The 18513-nt window shown below is 36.5% G+C and overlaps 1 protein-coding gene across 2 annotated transcripts; it reads left to right on the top strand.

The window, feature by feature from the left end:
* Positions 1–304: 304 nt before the first annotated feature.
* Positions 305–16730, top strand: LOC129895754 (uncharacterized). 2 transcript variants are annotated; one of them, XM_055971525.1, is made up of 10 exons: positions 305–437; positions 541–592; positions 684–765; positions 2443–2523; positions 5851–6098; positions 7865–8017; positions 8120–8276; positions 11364–11497; positions 11789–11824; positions 15565–16730. In XM_055971525.1, the coding sequence occupies exons 4-10, from the start codon at positions 2445–2447 to the stop codon at positions 16438–16440; spliced, it is 1683 nt and encodes a 560-aa protein (XP_055827500.1). In that variant the 5' UTR covers positions 305–437; positions 541–592; positions 684–765; positions 2443–2444; the 3' UTR covers positions 16441–16730. The 2 variants fall into 2 exon arrangements, with proteins under 2 accessions (XP_055827500.1, XP_055827494.1); XM_055971519.1 differs by having other exon boundaries at positions 705–765.
* Positions 16731–18513: the final 1783 nt, after the last annotated feature.

The following is an 18513-nucleotide window of genomic DNA, read 5'->3' on the forward strand; positions in this document are numbered from 1 at the left end:
ACATAATGAAATGATTTAGTCTTGCACTAACTAAAGATGATAATGAAAGACATTTTTATGCACTAAAGAAAGAATAATAACATATGCCACTTATGCAAATTAATATCACTCAATATTGGTATTAAAATACTTAAACACTTACACTTATGATTTATGTTTCAAATTTAAATTTGATCAGTTCCACAAATATTTTATTTTTATTAAATATAATTATTAATCATACAAAATCAACAAATAAATAAACCATTCTCCAGGATTGCATTATTAAAATCCTACAAAGTAATAAGAAAAAGATGCCCAAAATTATAGTTCTATTTTGTATTATTACTAGTCCTATTTTCTCCCGATTAGGAGTGTACTTCCGCCCAGACTGGTTTCCACATCCGTCTTCGTCTCCCCAAAACCACGTCTTTATTAGGGTTTCCCCTGAAATCCAGGTTATTTTCTCCTCCGCAAGAGGCAAGAGCTTCCCCCTATCCCTTTCCCTACTCGTTTGAATTTTCTTCTTATGATTAATGCTCAAACCTTGTATTATTTTAGGGATTCTCCGAACTGAAATACCTGGAAGAAATGGCCTCGCTACTAATTTGAGGTAAAGCTTACATTCTCCTCTCTTTCATTTTTCTTCCATAAAAAAAAATAGTTTCCATTGATTAAGTTAAATTTTCATTTCTACCGTTTAGGTTTTTCTTTAATTGGTGCAGAAACAGCAAACCTGAGGTGGATATACTTCCTTTTTGGGTTTCTCCGTGTTATCTTAGTCAGGTACATTTTTTTTTAATAAAATTTAAAAGGAGGAGAATGTTTTTTACTGTACTTGATAAAAAATGATGATTTGGCTGTATTTTGGTATATTGATACTTCATCTGAGATGATATAAATGGAGGGACAAAGTAGGATTCATATAGCCCTAGCTTGGTATTTAGGCGTAGTTTGTTGTTCCCTTGTTTACTGTATTGAAATTACCAAAGCTCATTATATAGTAAACAAGAAGTGCAACAAACTACTTAGGGGTCGTTTGGTGTAAGGGATTAACATAAATAATCCTAGGATAAAAAAACAGTCCAGAGATTAAATTTTGGTGTTTTGTTTGGTTGGCAAGTTTGGGATAACTTATCCCACCATTTATACCATAGTGATGAGATAAATTATCTCATATACACGGTGGAATAAGGTATCTCATCTTATCCCAGGATAACTTATCCTAGGATAATTAATCCTGGGATAACTTGTTCCCAACCAAACGAACCCTTAGAGTTTTTTATAAGGTGTAAGCAACCAAAAACACTTAAGGGTGTGTCCTAGTGGGAAATGATGTGGTGGAGATTCATGAGGGGGCTCAGTTTCAAATCCCAACAAAGACAAAAAATGCTATGTGATTTTTCCTACATGTCTGATTCTCTATGGGTAGAGTTGCCCGGTTTCTTGTGCTGGTGGGAGATTAGTTGAGGTGCGCACAACGTGATCTTGACATCACCATTAGTTGAGGTGCGCACAACGTGATCTTGACATCACCATCATAAAAAAAGAAGGAAAAACTAAAGAAAGCAACAAGAAATTTGGTTATGCGAACAAGTTGGAAATCAGAAAAATAAAGTTCAAAGACACTTAAGAGAAGTCTAGTTAAGCATGTAGGATAAACATTCTTTATTCTTCAGTCTTCAACTTCTGGGTTTTTACTTTTCCTCGTGTTTGGAGCTGCATTTAACCTCTTTGTTTGGCAACTTCGGTGGTTTGCCATTGTAATTGTCTAATAATCGATTGTGTACTCCCGTAAGAGTTGGTCAGTTCTTAAGAGACATATTGAAGACATTTTCTCATGGAATATAGTTGCATAGTGTTGCTGAGTGATTGACAGGCCCTGGACTGACATTGACTTATCACCATGATTTTTAATCAATTATATTTCTTCTCCTTATTCACCAGTAAGTAATAGTGAAACGTAAAGAAGATGCTCCCTTATACAATAGTTATACAAGTTAAAAATTGGACCCATATGTTTCAAAAAAAAAAAAAAGATACCAGGATCCAGCCTATCGTGGGATGTCCGAAGCCAATACCTTCTAATCATGCTACTCCCCGACGAATTTACTATGTAGGTTCAATACTTTTTCTGACAGATGAATTGTTGGTTATTTGATTAAATGTGATGTGTTACTCAGACCAGATACTCTTAAAGCCAGTCCTTAATGACTCTTCTAAGTTGAACAATTAGGGATTGTTGGGTTATTTGATTAAATGTGATGTGTTACTCAGACCAGATAAAACTCTTAAATATTTGGTCAGTCCCTATGATTTCCTGGTTTCCTGATTGTTGATTTTTGATACCTGCTCTTTTTGATAATATTCTTCATAAAATCGATTTCCTAATTCATATTTTTCATGTTAATCTGGTTTTTGTCTGTTACCATTATCAAAATAATGTTTATCTGGTATTTGCAGGGATGGGTGATGATGCTTTTGATGGCCAGCTATTGGCAGAAAAGTTGTCTAAGCTTAACAGTTCACAACAAAGCATAGAATGTATCCTTTTTGTTTGTGAAGATTATATATTACTGCATGCATATATTGTCTGGATATATTTTGGGACAGAATTCATCTGACTAATTTGGGATCTGACGTGGTAGCAGGTGATTGCCTTCCCATTTCCATTGTTTATCTATTAATGACATTGTTGTTAGCACTTAAATCCTAAAATCAATGTTCAAATCCCAGGTGAGACAAAAAACACTAGGTGATTCTTCTCATCTGTCCTAGTCTTGGTGAACAAAGTTATTTGGTACCTGAATTAACCGTGGTGCACTTGCGGGAAAATCCTAGTCGAGGTCCTGTGCACCCTCGGGGTTAGTCGGGGCTCTAAGAGACTCGGACACCTGGTGCAAATAAAAAAAAAGAAGTTATTTGGTACCTGTTGCTAGTGGGAGGTGGCAAGTATCCCGTGAAATTAGTCGAGGTGCGCGAAAGTTAATCGCACACCATGGTCATCAAAAAAATAATAAAAAATCCTAAAATTAATGTTTTCCTTGACTTTACTACTTGGGCTATTATATCAACTATATCTTTTTCTTTCTTTAGTGTAAATAATTACATTTGTATCCCCTCAACATTGAGATAAATTTAGAGACCTTCCTTATTACCTTAGCTCGTGAGTTTTTTTTACTCTATTGTATTCCATCTTAGTGGTACTTCACAAAGATAAGATTCGGTACTGCTAAAAAGAGCTCTTGTTTGCTCTTGCCATATCGTATATAAAAAAGAGTCAATTGATACATATATACTTCTCTTTTAAATTCTATAATTTATATCTTTTTCTTGAATGTAATACTTTCAAATACACATCCTATTCTAAATGTAATTTGTTAATAGTGCTTAATTTCTGCAATGAACACTTTTTCGTATTTGTGTAAATTCTTTTTAAAAATTAATATTAGTTAAACTTTGTGGTTATAATAAAATCAACTATTTACGGTTGAAGAAGCGGGGATTTTTACTCTGTGCGCACCCAAAGGGTAGCGGCTGCGGGTTTTCCTTGCCATAAAAAAAGAAAAAATCTATTTACGGTTGAAGACATATCAAATAAATAAAAGTATGCTTCCTTGTGACAGTTCAATATTTTAGATAATATGGTCACACAACTTTAACATGGTATTAGGACAGGTAGAGGTCCTGTTTCGAGTCTCATCAGTCATCACCATCCCTTTTCAAAAAGAATTTCCACATACTTGATTGTTCTGGCTCGCACGTGAGTGGATGTGTTGAAGATAGGGACACACTTCAATTAACAAGATCAACAAGCCATTATTAGTGTTTTGATTTTGTCTTTTTCATTTCTAATATGCTAAACGATATACTATAATTTCAGGTGAGCAATTTTTTTTTGGTGATAAACAGTAACACTGTATTATATCCAGGACAGTTCTTCAGTAGTACTGAAACCATATTTACAAAAAAGGACTCTAGAATGTTTCTACCTCTATCTGTAATGAATCAAGTACATCAATAATAGACATAGACTCATTAGAGTATAACTGGTTACACCAAAAACAGAGCAGTAAGATAAAGTTAAGCTTGATCTTCTTCACTTCATTTTCTACACCTTCATAGCATCTGAGTTCCTCTCCTTCCACACTGTCCACCAGATGCATGCTGGGATAAGTTTCCACCTATAGCTATTTTTAGCTATTACTCCTGCTTCATCTCAGCTTCTCAGAACTTCAGAAACCTTGCCTGGCATGACCCATGTTAGGCTTTTAAGGTGAGCAAATTATTTTAGAAAGTAATTATTAAAGTTCATCACTTAAGTGGTACTTTACTAATCCCATAACTTCACCAAAATGTTCCCTTTTAGTTCTGGCAGATGCAACTCCTATGACATGCTCTACCTAATTGATCATATGCCATCATCTGCGATATAAAATAAGATTCCTTTTCATGCCTTGTCCTACTATTTTTTGTACAAACTTCCTTTTGGAGGTTGCTGAGAGTGTCTGTTTTGTTTATGATATGACACTGCTAGTAGGTTGGTCAATGTTCTGGTTTTACTGACGTCACTTATCTGAGCATGTTCTACATTTTTCATCATCGTTGTCTGGAAATTAATGTGCGAATGCTCATTAAAGAGATTTTCTTGATGATTGATTGTTGACAGCTAGCAGTAGGAGCTCTTGTCTAATATAGCACAAGAAGCTAAGTATTTATTTTCCTACTTTGAAGTAGTAGAAAATGTTTTTGAATATCTTACAATTTTCTTGCAATATTTTACTATTATAATACAATAAATCTGGTCATGTTGTGAATCGAGAAAGCCAATTTAGGTATATTCATTTTTCTCGTCTTATGTCCAGTAGCATTGGCCATTTACCCTACTACTCTCCTGATTTGATCAAGTGGTCATGTTAGAGGTATAAACAATCATTGATAATTAAGCTATGAGATCCCACCGGTATTTGATCAAAAGTTGTAATCGAAAATATTTTGTTCTCCTCTCAGTTCTCTTAGTGTGATTTTTTAAAACTAGAGGATACGTGTTTCTATGTTTCGTTAAGTTATAGCAGAGTTCAATCTACTTAACCTTTTCATTTACTTTTTTTTGATGACAAGGGAAACCCACAACCCCCACCCCACCCTTTGGGTGCGCACAGGGTAAAACCCCCGCTACTATGAATAGATCGCAAACCACACAGGAAAGGTAACCCACCTTTTTATTTACTTATTAAGAAAAAATATAAAGATCATCCGAGAAGTGTCAAATGTTAATATTGATTGAGGGAATGAGTTGGTGTCTCCTTATATGGTCCTAAGCAATATATTCTCATGAGCTAATTTTAAAAATCCATTTTCTAAACTTGGTAGTAGACATAAACAGGTTTCAATTCTTGGTTAGCCCAATATTGGGTCCCCATTCTATATTCACACTTCAAACGTTCAGCTTTGGGCATGCGGGGAGATGTTAAGTGCTCCACGTTGATTGAGGGAATCTACGATTGTCTCCTTAAATTATTACGCAGTCCTCACCTCAACTAGCTTTTGCGGTTGAGTTAGACCCGATGTTTATTCTCTGAACAAGATCGGCACACTTTTTCTTTTGACTTTATCTTATGTTGTAAAACTAACCTAATTTCTATCTATTCGGGAAAGTATTATTCAACGACTAACACAATGCAAAGGTACTGTAATTGGAGGAAGTATTATTTCTTCCAGAATACCCTGGATGTTACTAGTGCAGTCTTTTTTGTTACTTGTAGCTGAAACACTGTTCTTGTTGTCTTCAGGAAACTTTTGGTATTATGTAGTGCTAATTTTAGAGTGTTTGTTTCAGCTTTGTTACAATTTCCTTTAACATATTATCAGCTTTATCACGATGGTGCATTTCATACCGTAAGAAAGCCAAGCAGATCGTTGAAACATGGGATAAATCGTTCAGATCTGCACAGCGGGAGCAACGTGTTTCGTTTCTGTACTTAGCCAATGATATTCTCCAAAATAGTCGACGCAGGGGTAGTGAGTTTGTTAATGAGTTCTGGAAGGTCCTTCCTGCGTCTCTGAAGGAGGTTTGTGAAACTGGTGATGAAAGTGGGAAGAAAGTGGCTTCTAGACTGGTAATCCCCTTTCTGCTTTCTGGTAGGTGTACTTGTATGTTGTTAAGTGGGGGCTTACTGACAAATGAGAAATCAACTTGTGCATTGAAGCTTCTTTTTCTTCGTATATATATGTGTGTGTGTGTGTGTTGTGGGATGTTGGATCTAATGTCCAACTATGTCCTATAAAGGAACTAAGCAGTTGTTTGTAAATATAATACTCAACATGCTTCGGAGTCGAATCCCACAGGGAACAATGTATAGGAAAACTAGGTAGCTAAGGAATTATCACCTCCTATGCAATGCCAAACACATATATTTTGGATTTAAACTAATACCTATTGAAAGTATAAACTAACTTGGAAATTGAAGATTCCTCTTAAAGTTGCTTGCTTTGTCGGGCTCCCATCAAAACATGCAGTGTTGACCCAAGATAACCTTGTTAGAAGAGGATTTAGCTAGCCTAGGTGTTATTTGTGTGGTGAAGAGGCTCAAACAATTGATCACCTCTTCCTGCATTGTAAGATCACTACTCAGTTATGGAGGTTATTCATTCACATGAAAGGAGTGAGTTGGGTTATGCCAGAGAGAATAGATGTTATAGAAGATTGAGATAATTATGGTAGCCTTTCTGGTCAGAAAGAGATGGAAAATTATCTCTACTTGTATTTGGTGGACAGCGTGGAGGGAAAGGAATCAAAGATGTTTTGAAGACAAGTGCAATTCTATTCAGAAGATGAAAATGAATTGCACTGTGTTAGTTTTCTTGCCATGTTATCTTATTTTTAGTATAAACAGGGATACATGGAAGATGTCGATTCAGTTATGGATGTTTTAGGATCTTTGTAAGTTTTTGTTATAGGTTCAGAAGATCTTCCCCGAAATCCCCTTGGAAGTATGGAAACCTGCATATCTTTTCAGCAGGTATAATTTTTGTTTATAATAAGTTACCTTTTCAAAAACAAACAAACAAACTAAGAAAGCTAATAGAAGTGATCAATGGTTGTCACAAGCAGAGATGGACTTAGGGGTTGAGTGTTGGGCATCAATGTATTTGGATCTTGCCGGCAAAACTTCCAATGGTGGGGCAGTTCCTGTGAACTGGTGGGCTGGGTTAGGGAGAGAGAAGTTGGGTTTGGAATTGGAGAAATAACTTGTTTTTTAAGAGTTAGATTTCTCGTATAATTCCAAATGAAAAACCTGTTGAGCTTTGTGAATCAGAAAGAACCTCTTAGTTTTGATTTCTAACGTGAGTGGAGTTGAGGGTGTATTTTCTTTATGGTATGCTGACAAAAGAAAAAAGATAAGTAAGCTGCAGCCTGCAGTCAGAAATTGAACCTAGATCCTTGAACAATTACTTAGATGTTTTTTTTGATGACAAGGGAAACGCGCAGCTGCTACCCTTTGGGTGCGCACAGGGTAAAACCCCCGTTCCTATGCAATAGCTCGCGAAAGTTGACGCGCACTAGGCAAGCCCGGTGAGACGAGCTCAACCCAGAAGGGAAACCCGCACTAGGAGAGGTAACCTGCACTGGGCGAGCCCGGTGCCCCTTGCTTTCGCTAGCAAGGGATTTTGAACTTGAGACCTCCAACATGGAAGTCCCAAGCCCAAACCACTGGGGCATCCCGAAGGGTGGCAATTACTTAGAAGTTAGAAACTTCTTCACAATGTCTCTATTGGTTTGGTGTAGTTTTTAAGTTTACTGTCCTCCGAAGTCCATATAACCTTTTTACTTCTCCCTGCTCTTTTTGATTTGGTTTGTTCTTCTTTTTTCGGGTAATGTCAGGTTGATATATGGGAAGAGAGAAAAGTATTTGGATCCAGGGGTCAGAATCTTAAAGATGAAGTGTTGGGCAAGAGTCCTGCTCCGTCAGTAAGCAACGGGAAGAGCGCAAATCCTATAAAAGTTGTGAAGAAGGATGCTCACTCAGTACGGATTGTGAGTATCAGATTAACCTCTTCTGTTCAAAAATAACGCTGGGTTTATTATCATATGATTATTGTACAGGTAATCTGAATGTTTTGTTAATTTCAACATCAGAAATTGTCTGTTGGCTGTACTCCAGAAAAAATTGTAACAGCATTCCAACAAGTTCATGATGAACATGTGAATGAGGAGGGTGCTTTGACCAAGTGTAAAGAATCTGTTTTTCGCGTTGGGGAAATGGAGAATGATACTGAAAACCTCTCCTCCCAAGGTAAAAGAGTAATTGGCTGCTGGAATATAGTAAAGTGAAGAATACGTCATTCTTTTCTGTCTCTTAAATTGATGTTGCATATCCATTTTGTGTCATTGTTTAGTTATAGTGGAGATCGCTTGCATTCTTGGCACAAGATCATTGTTTCTGATATGCTCTGTATGCCAACTATATGACTATTCATCCTTTGATAGAACTTTCTGGTTAAAATATGATTTAGCACCAAAGAGTGTGGCCTAGTGGTCAATGAAGTGGGAAGAGAACTACCCAGTCTTAGGTTCAAAACCTAGCGAAGGAATAAACTCTAGATGATTTTTTCCCATGTGTCTAAGCCTTGGTTGACAAAATTACTGGGTACTTGTGTTTGTGGGAGGTAGTGGGTAATTGGTGCAATAGCTGAGTTACCCTCAAGATGGCCTGGACACCACCATCATTAAAACAAGATGATTTATCTGCCAAGAGTCTTGTCTCTTTATGAGTGATTTAGGTGCATTTGCCTAAAAGTTCATAACCAACAACTTTTTGCTCTTTGAAGTAATCAATACTTTTGATCAACTTCTGCAAGTTATCTACCTTTTGGATAATCACATTGCTAATTTTGGTTAAGTAGGAACATGGAGTCATCTCCCTTAAGCTAGGATGTAGCAAGTGAATGAGATGTCATAAGATCCGAGAAAGTTGGATCTTGAGAACTTCCATATTATAAATATGAAAATTGTGTATGTCTAGTGCACATTTCTTTGTACTCTCATTTCTGCTATTTCTGTTACTATTTATTGCTTTCAGTACTTTTGATTACTCTATTTTATCTGTGATGCCTTCGTTATTTATTTTCCTATAGCGCTTTGAATTTCTTAACCTTATCTGACCCCCTTTTATGCCTTTTTTGAGTCGAGGGTCTCTCGGAAACAGCCGTCCTACCTTGGTAGGAGTAAGGTCTGCGTACACTCTACCCTCCCCAGACCCCACGTTGTGGGATTTCACTGGGTTGTTGTTGTTGTTGTTGTTGTTGTGTATGTCTAGTGCACATACCTTTGTATTATGGGTTTTTTCCAGCAAGTGACAACATGGAACTTTTAATCCACACTATTTATTATTAGGTGGTTAACATTTGGACAAGAGGGGGTTGCTCTGTTAGTAAGCACCCTCCACTTCCAACCTTGAGGTTGTAAGTTCAAGTCACCAAGGGAGCAAAAAGGTCGGAGCTCATAGGAAGGTGTAAAAAATATAAAGGTGGTTGATATTTAAGTATATATTAATTAATTAATCAGTCTGAACATGTAAGCTATCAAGAACATTCTCCCTCTTTAGTGATAGGTAGAATTTGTTTCATTGAAAAAGGAACCCCTAGGAAGTAAAAGTGATACAATCAAATCTCTATAACAACGTCGTTTGTCCGAATATTGTTTGGTTAAAGCGAAATATTGTTAAAGAGAACATATAATACGATAGGAGCTTTGAGAATGTGCAGAATAGCCTTCAGAAGATTAGAATGAATTGCTTAGCTCTTTTCTATTTTTGGCGTAAACAAGATATTTTAGCTAGAACAGAAGAGATCTTTGATGTACTAGAATGGCTATAGGCATCAGTTTGATTAAGCTCAAAGCTTTTGTAAGATTTAATATTTTTTTGAAGGGGAACTACACTTTTGGTTGTAGTATACCTGTGGATATTAATAGACTAAGTTACCAGCCTAAAAAATAACATATAATATAACAGAACGTGAAAATTGGTTCCAAAAAAAACTTGGCCGCTATGGTGAAATATTGTTATGGAGGATGACGGTTATGGAGAGGTCCGATGCTAAAAGGAGAATATTCTTGCTAGCATGACAAACTTTAACGTAACCTATAAGATATTAGCTCATGATTCAAGGTCATCAAGATAGATGAATGCATCAACTTCAAGGCTTTGATTCAAAGATTAGTGTGAGATGTGACGCAGGCACATGTCACGAGTTAAAATCCTGCTGGGAAACCGAACTTGGTGTATATGTGGAGAAAGGTAGAAGAATGAACTCATTATTATTAAAGTTCTGAAACTGGAAAAAATAAATTCATTGATTATAAAAAGTAAAGGATGGGGAGAGGCACCGAAGCCCATTAGTTTTCAAAGAGATGAACTTGAGTGGGTTTGCTTTACCCTTTCATATGTCATCTATTCTACCATTGGAGCACAACTGCATGTATGAAATTGTCCAGTACTCCCCAAGGGAGTGGCCTAATGGTCAATGAAGTGGCCTGAAAACCATGATATCTCAGGTTCAAATCCCAGTAGAGACAAAAAACACTTGGTGACTTCTTTCCATCTGTCCTAGTCTTGGTGGACACAGTTACCTGATATCTTTTCCCGGTGAGAGGTGATTGGTATTCCAACAAAGCTACATTGCCGAATGGTTAAAGGATTGGTATTTGGAGAACTATGACAGTCTAGAAAAAGAAGACAAAATTACTGGTTCAATTTTTTTTTTGATAATTAGTACTGTTGTATTCTTCAGCATTAAGGAATGCTGGCCACCTCCAAAAAAAAATTCCAAGGTAGTAAGGTTAGACTCTTAGCTTTACAGAGCACCTAAGAAATCTACCAGCTCATCTACTTCCTCTGTACAATTTCCTTTGCACCAAGAGTACTGGTTCAAGTTTTACAGATAGATAAGATACAAGAACTGAGAAATCTTACTGATGATGAATTGGTTAAACGAACAAGTTTTAAATTGTGAGTTTGAATAGATGGCAAAATATGAAGAAATGGTATGGAGACATAGGTTCAGAGTTGTTAGCAAGAAAATATATTATCTATAGCTGGATTTTGAAGGTGGACTATAGTGTTGCGAATAAACAAAAGCGGGTTGGCTTTTGTAAGATTTATAGATGAATTTGAAAAAACTGTTTGAGTTTAAGGTCTCAGGAAAGATTAGTCCTTGTTTTTGTTTATACTTGCATGGCGTAATAATAAATTCCATCACTGCAGTATTTTCTCTTTCTTGCTATTACTTATTGCTATTTTTGAACTAGAAGTATTTCTTGAACTAAGTACTTGTTCCTTTTAAAAATTTTGATATTGTGTTTTCTGCTGACACTTGCTCAGGAAATGTTTCTGAATTGATGGATAAATTGCTAGAACAGGAAAATATACTTCAGCAATGCATCAGCCACTTTGAGAATGCTGAATCATTGAGAATTACCTTGATTTCTCTGCTGAAAGATGCACTTCAAGATCAAGTACAGTATTTCATTTTCATCCCTTCCCCTGCCTAAAAAAAAAGCAAGAAAAAGAATCTAACTCCCTCCTGTACCTCCTATCACCAGGATTATCTTAATTCTTTATAGACCTTCTATTGTTTACCTTATATTTGATAATGTCTATATAGCAGAGAAGAATTATGCAAAAATTACATGACTGTGTTTCACATCCTCCTATTGGTCGCTAACATAGTTCAGTGCCTTTATTTTCCTATTTTCGCATTTCCATCTTAACACTCATGGCAACCCTAACAATTATTGCTTTTTCAGGAATCTAAGCTAGAGTTATTACGCGGTGGGATGCAGGTAGACTCAATCCCAATCTTTTATTGCACATATCTCCTTATAGTTTATCTTCTCAAACTCCACATGTGAGATTACACTTGTTATGTTGTTGTATCTCCTTATATTTTATCCACTCACTAGAAAAAGGGAACAGGAAAATCATGAAGAAGTTCGCAAAAAAACCACTGGTGCACGGAGAATTGATGTGTGTGGATCCCTCTTTGCATTTACAGAATTAATTGCATTACCAGTTGTTGGAATTATTGAACATTTAGTATACTTTAGTGTTGAGAAAATTTGTTTGTTTGCTTCGAGTTGAAGAACAGTCAGATATAGAGCACTTTTTGGACTCATCCTATGATGAAATCTACGAATTTCTTGAGGAAAGTTAAGTTTGAGAAGATGCAAGACGCGGAGTCTTGTTTATTATTCTTTGCTACCAGCCAAGTGGATGTATCATACCTTTTAGATTCTTATTTAGTGTCCATGGTTTTCCTCTAGATTTTATAGGTTTCCCAATTAACAACCGTCCTATCTTGGTAGGAGTAAGGTCTGCGTACAATTTACCCTCCCCAAACCCCACGTTGTGGGATTTCACTGTGTTGTTGTTGTTGTTTATAGGTTTCCCAATTCTTATTTGCATATCAGAATTCCTGCTGTTTGCAGAACAATCTGAGGAAGGCGGTTCTGTGTGTTTAAGAGTCTTATCTGGACTTTAATAATTTGTAGCTGCTATGAATAGGTAATAGTGTAGTTTACTTTTATGTTTTTCTTTTACCAGTGAGGAGGAACGAGATGTTGTTATAGTAGGTACGAGAAAAGGTAGAGGTAGACAAAAGAAGTACTGGGGAGGGGTGATTAGACATGACATGATACAACTTCTCCTGATACGGGTGCGGATCTCGAGGTTGGACCCTCTATGATCTAAATTTTAAGATTCAGGGATACGGATCCATATATGGATACGGGTGTGGGGATTTGGCTAAAGATAATTCAAATATCTAAAAATAGATTTATTTGTTATTTGTATTTATTTATTTGTATTTATTTGTATTTATTTGTTATCTATTCGTTATTTGTTTGTTGTTTTTCTCATAAAGCTTTTAATTTCCTATTCTTATCTAACATTTTTTTATGCGTTTATGCTTTTACTGAGCCGAGGGTCTCCAGGAAACAGCCGTCCTACCTTGGTAGGAGTAAGGTCTTTGTACATTCTACCCTTCCCAGACCCCATGTTGTGGGATTTCACTGGGTTGTTGTTGTTGTAGATTTGTATAACCTAAATTATGAGATATTGTGTCGAAAACTTGAGGAGAATCATTGGATCTGTCCAAAATTTTTCCCTGGAATTTGGTCAAAGTACCCAAAGCTGGTTGACCAGATCGGGTATGGATCCCACACCTCACACCCACACCCACGTCGCGTCGACACGGGTGCGGCACTGAAAGTAAAGAGTCCAAGCAATTTAGGTTTCTCTTGTAAATTACATGCCTTTTGCATCCCATTGAAGCATAGGACAACAGTCTCCAAAAGTTTCACCCATTCAACCTTATGTTTATTGTTTTCCTGGTTCTTCTTGTAAATTGCATGCTTTTGCATCCCATCGACATATAGGCCTAACAACAGAGTCTCTCCAAAATATTCATCCATTCAACCCAATCCAGGATTCCAATTTAATCTAAACCAATGTTTTCAAAAGTGAGCTTCGTTGCGTAAAGTAATTGAATGGTAATAGAAGAGTTATTAAAATAGCAGTTGACATCTTGACATAAGTTTGATGGATAATATTATTAACTAATCATATGAAATATTTTATGGTATATGAGATTAAATATTTTAAAAGCTCCAACATGATTGTTATACAAATGTGCATTGTAAGGAAGGGAGTGTACTCTAGTTAAGCTTAGATGAATCTCAACATTAGATTCCACATGATATAATGCAATATTTGGTTGAGTGAATTAGGAAAATAATCCCCATAAAAGTAATGCAGTGTTTGATTGGCCGTGTAAGAAGTAATCACTGCATAACATTATGCAACGCTTGTTTGAAAGTATTAAGTAATAATCTCATTAAGCTGTAGTAGAATCCATGTACTATTTTATGTTTAGTAGAATGTGGAGTATTATAAGGCATTAGATGCTAAAATTAGTGACTTAAGTTGCAATTGATGTTATGAGTACATTCACGTATATTAAGCAAATGTTGTATTATCTTTATATTATGCTCTTCATTTGGCAATGCATGTGCTTCACTTCTCACTTCTTGCTTAAAGCCCTACGAGTCTTGTATTTGTGCTATTCGGTTTTAAAAACATTGTTCTTGAACGAATTGTCCCTTGAACAGCTGTTTACCCTTTTTGTGTAATTTGTCATTTTGTATGACTCGATGTGGATAACTATTTGAAATTGACTAACTTTATTATCCTATTTGTCGTTGTCTGACTAGATGTAGACAACAATTTGCAAGATGATTTAACTTCTTCAGGGTATGCGCATCCCACGGCTCAGTCTAGTGGTAAGACAGCAGTGTGTGATGTATGGGTTAGGCGTACGTCACAGGTTTGAACCCTGTCACAGACAAGAGTTGAAGTAGAGAAAGGTGGAGGGGATGGACCATTATCCACCGGATTTCAGACCTTGTGCGAACTCGGTTATCAAAAAAACTTAAAGAATGTCTTGATGAGATGACTAAAATTCTTCCAACCTTGTTTTGGAACATTTTCCAGCATGTCCCTTTAATGTTGAAACTCAAAATTTCCATCTTAGGTGTTCTGCCATCTCCAGTATAGGTCTTGGTCAAGTAAAGGGTTAGAAGATTTTGTTTTTTCCCAAGTATTTTTCCCCTTTAATTTAGGTCCCCATTTATGCTTTAAAAAGTTGGTACGTCTCCCTAAGAAGAGTAACGAGAGGAATCAAAAGCAATGCCCTGTTCTGATGCCGGTCATGACCGGTGTTTATTCTCCGTCCATTACCTTATAAATATCATCAGATAAAACAATCATGTTTGTAGAGGTGAGAATCTGTTAAAATAAATTGCGAAAATTACACTGGGTATGTTGTTTTAGAGGGTAAGGTCTGCGTACACACCATCCTCTCTAGATCCTACTTGTGGGATTACACTGGGTATGTTGTTTAGCCTGCTCAATGCTTAATGACACACTAGGCTGATTCACTTGACCTATTATCATTGTATGCTCGAAGCTTCAGTAGTTGCATAAGCCCAAATGCTAGCATGGGCATAGCAGACCAGGCCGATTCTCTTGAACGAATATCATTGAATGTAGCCTGTTCATGCTAATGACATGTTTTTGAATGCTTGGCATTGGTGTTGAGCCGCTTTGGTGTGCATGCACTCTCAGTCTTTGGTGGAATTCCAATAATCCACAGCATGATTGTGTATCATTTCTTCCACATTTGGTAGGGGCATGTCTTTCTTCCTTAATGGGTAAGCTGTGCATACTTGAGTTGAAGTTTGAAGTTTTTGGTTTTCTCAAGAACATCAGAGATGCACAACATGTGGGCCTTGTCTAATGAGCAACACCTTTCTATTCTTAATCGATATATGTTTCAGTTAAGCCAGTTTTATTCAAGGTAGTCTTAAGACTGCCATATCCATTTTTTACCCTGCATTTTGATCCTCTGCAAAAAATGTAATCATTGGATAGCTTTATATGTGTTACTTTGTTCCTCAGTTCTTAAATGATATTTTTCTCTGGTGTCTGCAAAAATGTAATCATTGGATAGCTGATTGACATGCAGGTTGCGTGTGGTCAGATTGAACTAGCAAAAAATGTAAGGAGGAAGCTGACATCACCCAGTGTTGCTTCTCCACCATTGAATACTGGTATCCTTCCAAATGAAGTGACCAGAACAACTGAACCGACCCTGCCTTTAGTACAATTAACCAACATACCTCCTCTGCCTCCACCTCCCAATCCTGTGACTTCTTTCACAAATTCCAAAACTAATGAAGAGGAAAGCACAAGGTCGGCAGCGGCAGCTGTTGCTGCAAAACTTGCTGCTTCAACATCTTCTGCTCAAATGTTAACCTCTGTTCTTTCATCCCTTGTTGCTGAAGAAGCTGCGTCACTGAGCAGTGGATTGAAATCAACTGGCTTTACTTCTAGCTTGCCTTTTGCATCCCCAGAGAAACGGCTCAAGTTAGATAAGCCAATGACTTTTTCTGATATGAACAATTCTGAAAGGGGTAGCTCCTCTTACTTTACTTCCTCACAACAATTGATTACTAGCATTCCTCTCGTGCCATCCTCAGGCATGCAATCTGTGTCCCAGCCTAACCAGATACAAGCTCCGTTTCCACCACCTCCACCTCCTCCACCACCTTTGCATCAAGCAAATTCCCCTGCAAGTCAGTTAGTTCAATCTGCAGCTATGATGATGGGGGTGATGCCATATGGATATAGTGCCGGCCTTCAACCACCTCTGTCTTCTCAAATTGCAATGGGACTGAGGCCTCCTCCTCCACCACCCCAGCAAGCACAGCAGCAGCAACTGCACACTCAGCAGCCACAATCTCAGCAGCAGCCAGCCAGCGGTGGATTTTACCGTCCTCCTGGTATTGGATTCTATGGACAGGCCCATCAGCAGACGACGCCAGCAGCACCGCGACAGTAAATTCCTTTGTAATAGGGAGTGCGTGTTACATTGTACATTAATAGTAAAGTAGACTAGATCTAGTTACTGTATTACTCATCTCTTGATACTCTATTTGCACCCGACATCTGTTGCAATACCCTTATAACCAAGGTCCCCTCTTTTGATTTAGTGTCGGGTGCTTTGCATCCATTTAAGCGTACCTGTAACCTTATGTAGGTGCTGTAAAATTAGCTGTAGATTGGATCCATGTACTTAATATCTTTAAAACCAGGTGCAGAAAGGAAGGTACTAGGTGAAATTTTAACCTGTTTTGCTGTGTGGGCGCGTCTATTAGTCCTTTTGATTGCTTGAAACTGTGTTATCATGTATTCCGAAATACTTCTGCAAGCCAAAACCATAACCTCATTAAGTTGAACATAGTTGGGCCTGAACTTGCAATTTTTTTTGCATGAACATAGTTGGATATATATATATATATGGCTTAATGATGCAATGATTTGCTCTCGTCTTGGTGAAGATCTCACGATGCTGAAACCACAATGTTAGCTCTAAAAAATGCATTGTGTAGTTAGCAACACAACTCATCAACTACATGGATTCCAAACACATTCTCAAATTTACAAATATTTCACACCAAAATGAACAGTATTTGTTCCTTTGATATAGTAGTGGATCCTAAAGATGAGGATGTGTAAAAGCTGATCCAGTATCTTTCTGTACCACAACTGGAAGATGGATCTTTCTATTCAATCGAAAAAGTTCTCATGTATTTCCTTTTGATCATCAGGTGGTTAGAGAAATTTGATCAATTATGGTTAGAGTTTTTTTTTATCCCAATTTTTATGTGACAATCTACCTGGTTAACCATACTCATAGCCCCTACAAGATCCACATCATTTGTTTTTATCGTTTAGACGCTAATAGAATTCAAGATTTTCTCAATTTTTCGTGTTTATCCGTCATTGAATATTTAAAAATGACTGATCAGATCTTTTTGATCAAAGTTTTGTGGGACTATCTGTAATGACCTAGTGAGCGATACACGCAACCTCTACAAAAATCACACCACTTTTTTTTAGCGTTTAAGGATTACGAAATAAGAATTTAAGATTTTTTCAAGTTTTGTGTGTATTAATCCATGAATTTTTGAAAATATGACTGCACAAATCTTTTTGACTCAATTTTTGTGGGATCATCCTAGTGAGCGATACACGCAACCTCTACAGAATCCACACTACTTTTTTTAGCGTTTAGGGGGTCACAAAATAAAAATTCAAGATTATTTCAGTTTTTTGTAAATATTAGTCCATGAATTTATGAAAATATTGTTGCCCGAATTTTTTCAACCTTAAATTTTGGGGAACCATCTATAATGACTTAGTAAATGATATACATAGCCTCTATTAGGATTCACAATGTTTTTTGTAGAGCTTAGAGGTTACGAAACAGAAATTCAGAATTTTCTCAATTTTCTGTGTATTGTTCATGCATTTTTTGATAATATGACTAATCGAATTTGTTTGACCCTAACATTTATGGAACCATCCGTAATAACCCAGTAAATAATTCACCTAACCTCTATTAGATCCACTCTGTGTAGTAGTCAATGAAGTTTTATGAATATGACCAACCGACTTTGTTTAACAACAAATTTTATGATACCATCTAGGGCTGTACAGGGCAAATCGATAAACCGCACCAAACCGACAAATCGAATCAAATCGGGAAAAAAAACTCGACTAGTGATTTGGTTTGACTTGGTTTGGTATTTGAAAACCCCCCCGACCATTATAGGGTTGGTTTGGTTTTAACTAAAAAAAGTCAAACAGAACCCAAACTGATCCGATTATAGATATACTACTTTTAAATTATGTTATACATAAAAATATTTATTAAAATGTAATTTAAAAATATTTTTAAAATTTTTTTCATAATTTTTGTTTTCTTTCTTACATTTAGATTTGGACTTGCAATTCTTTCACTTTTCTTCTTCTTGTTCAAACACACTCTTAATAATAGACCATATAATTATCACTATAAATAAGAATCACAATCCCAACAGTAGTAATTAAGTGTGTAACATAATAAAAA

Source organism: Solanum dulcamara, chromosome 1 (assembly GCF_947179165.1).
Source record: "Solanum dulcamara chromosome 1, daSolDulc1.2, whole genome shotgun sequence".
NCBI classification, from domain to species: Eukaryota; Viridiplantae; Streptophyta; class Magnoliopsida; order Solanales; family Solanaceae; genus Solanum; species Solanum dulcamara.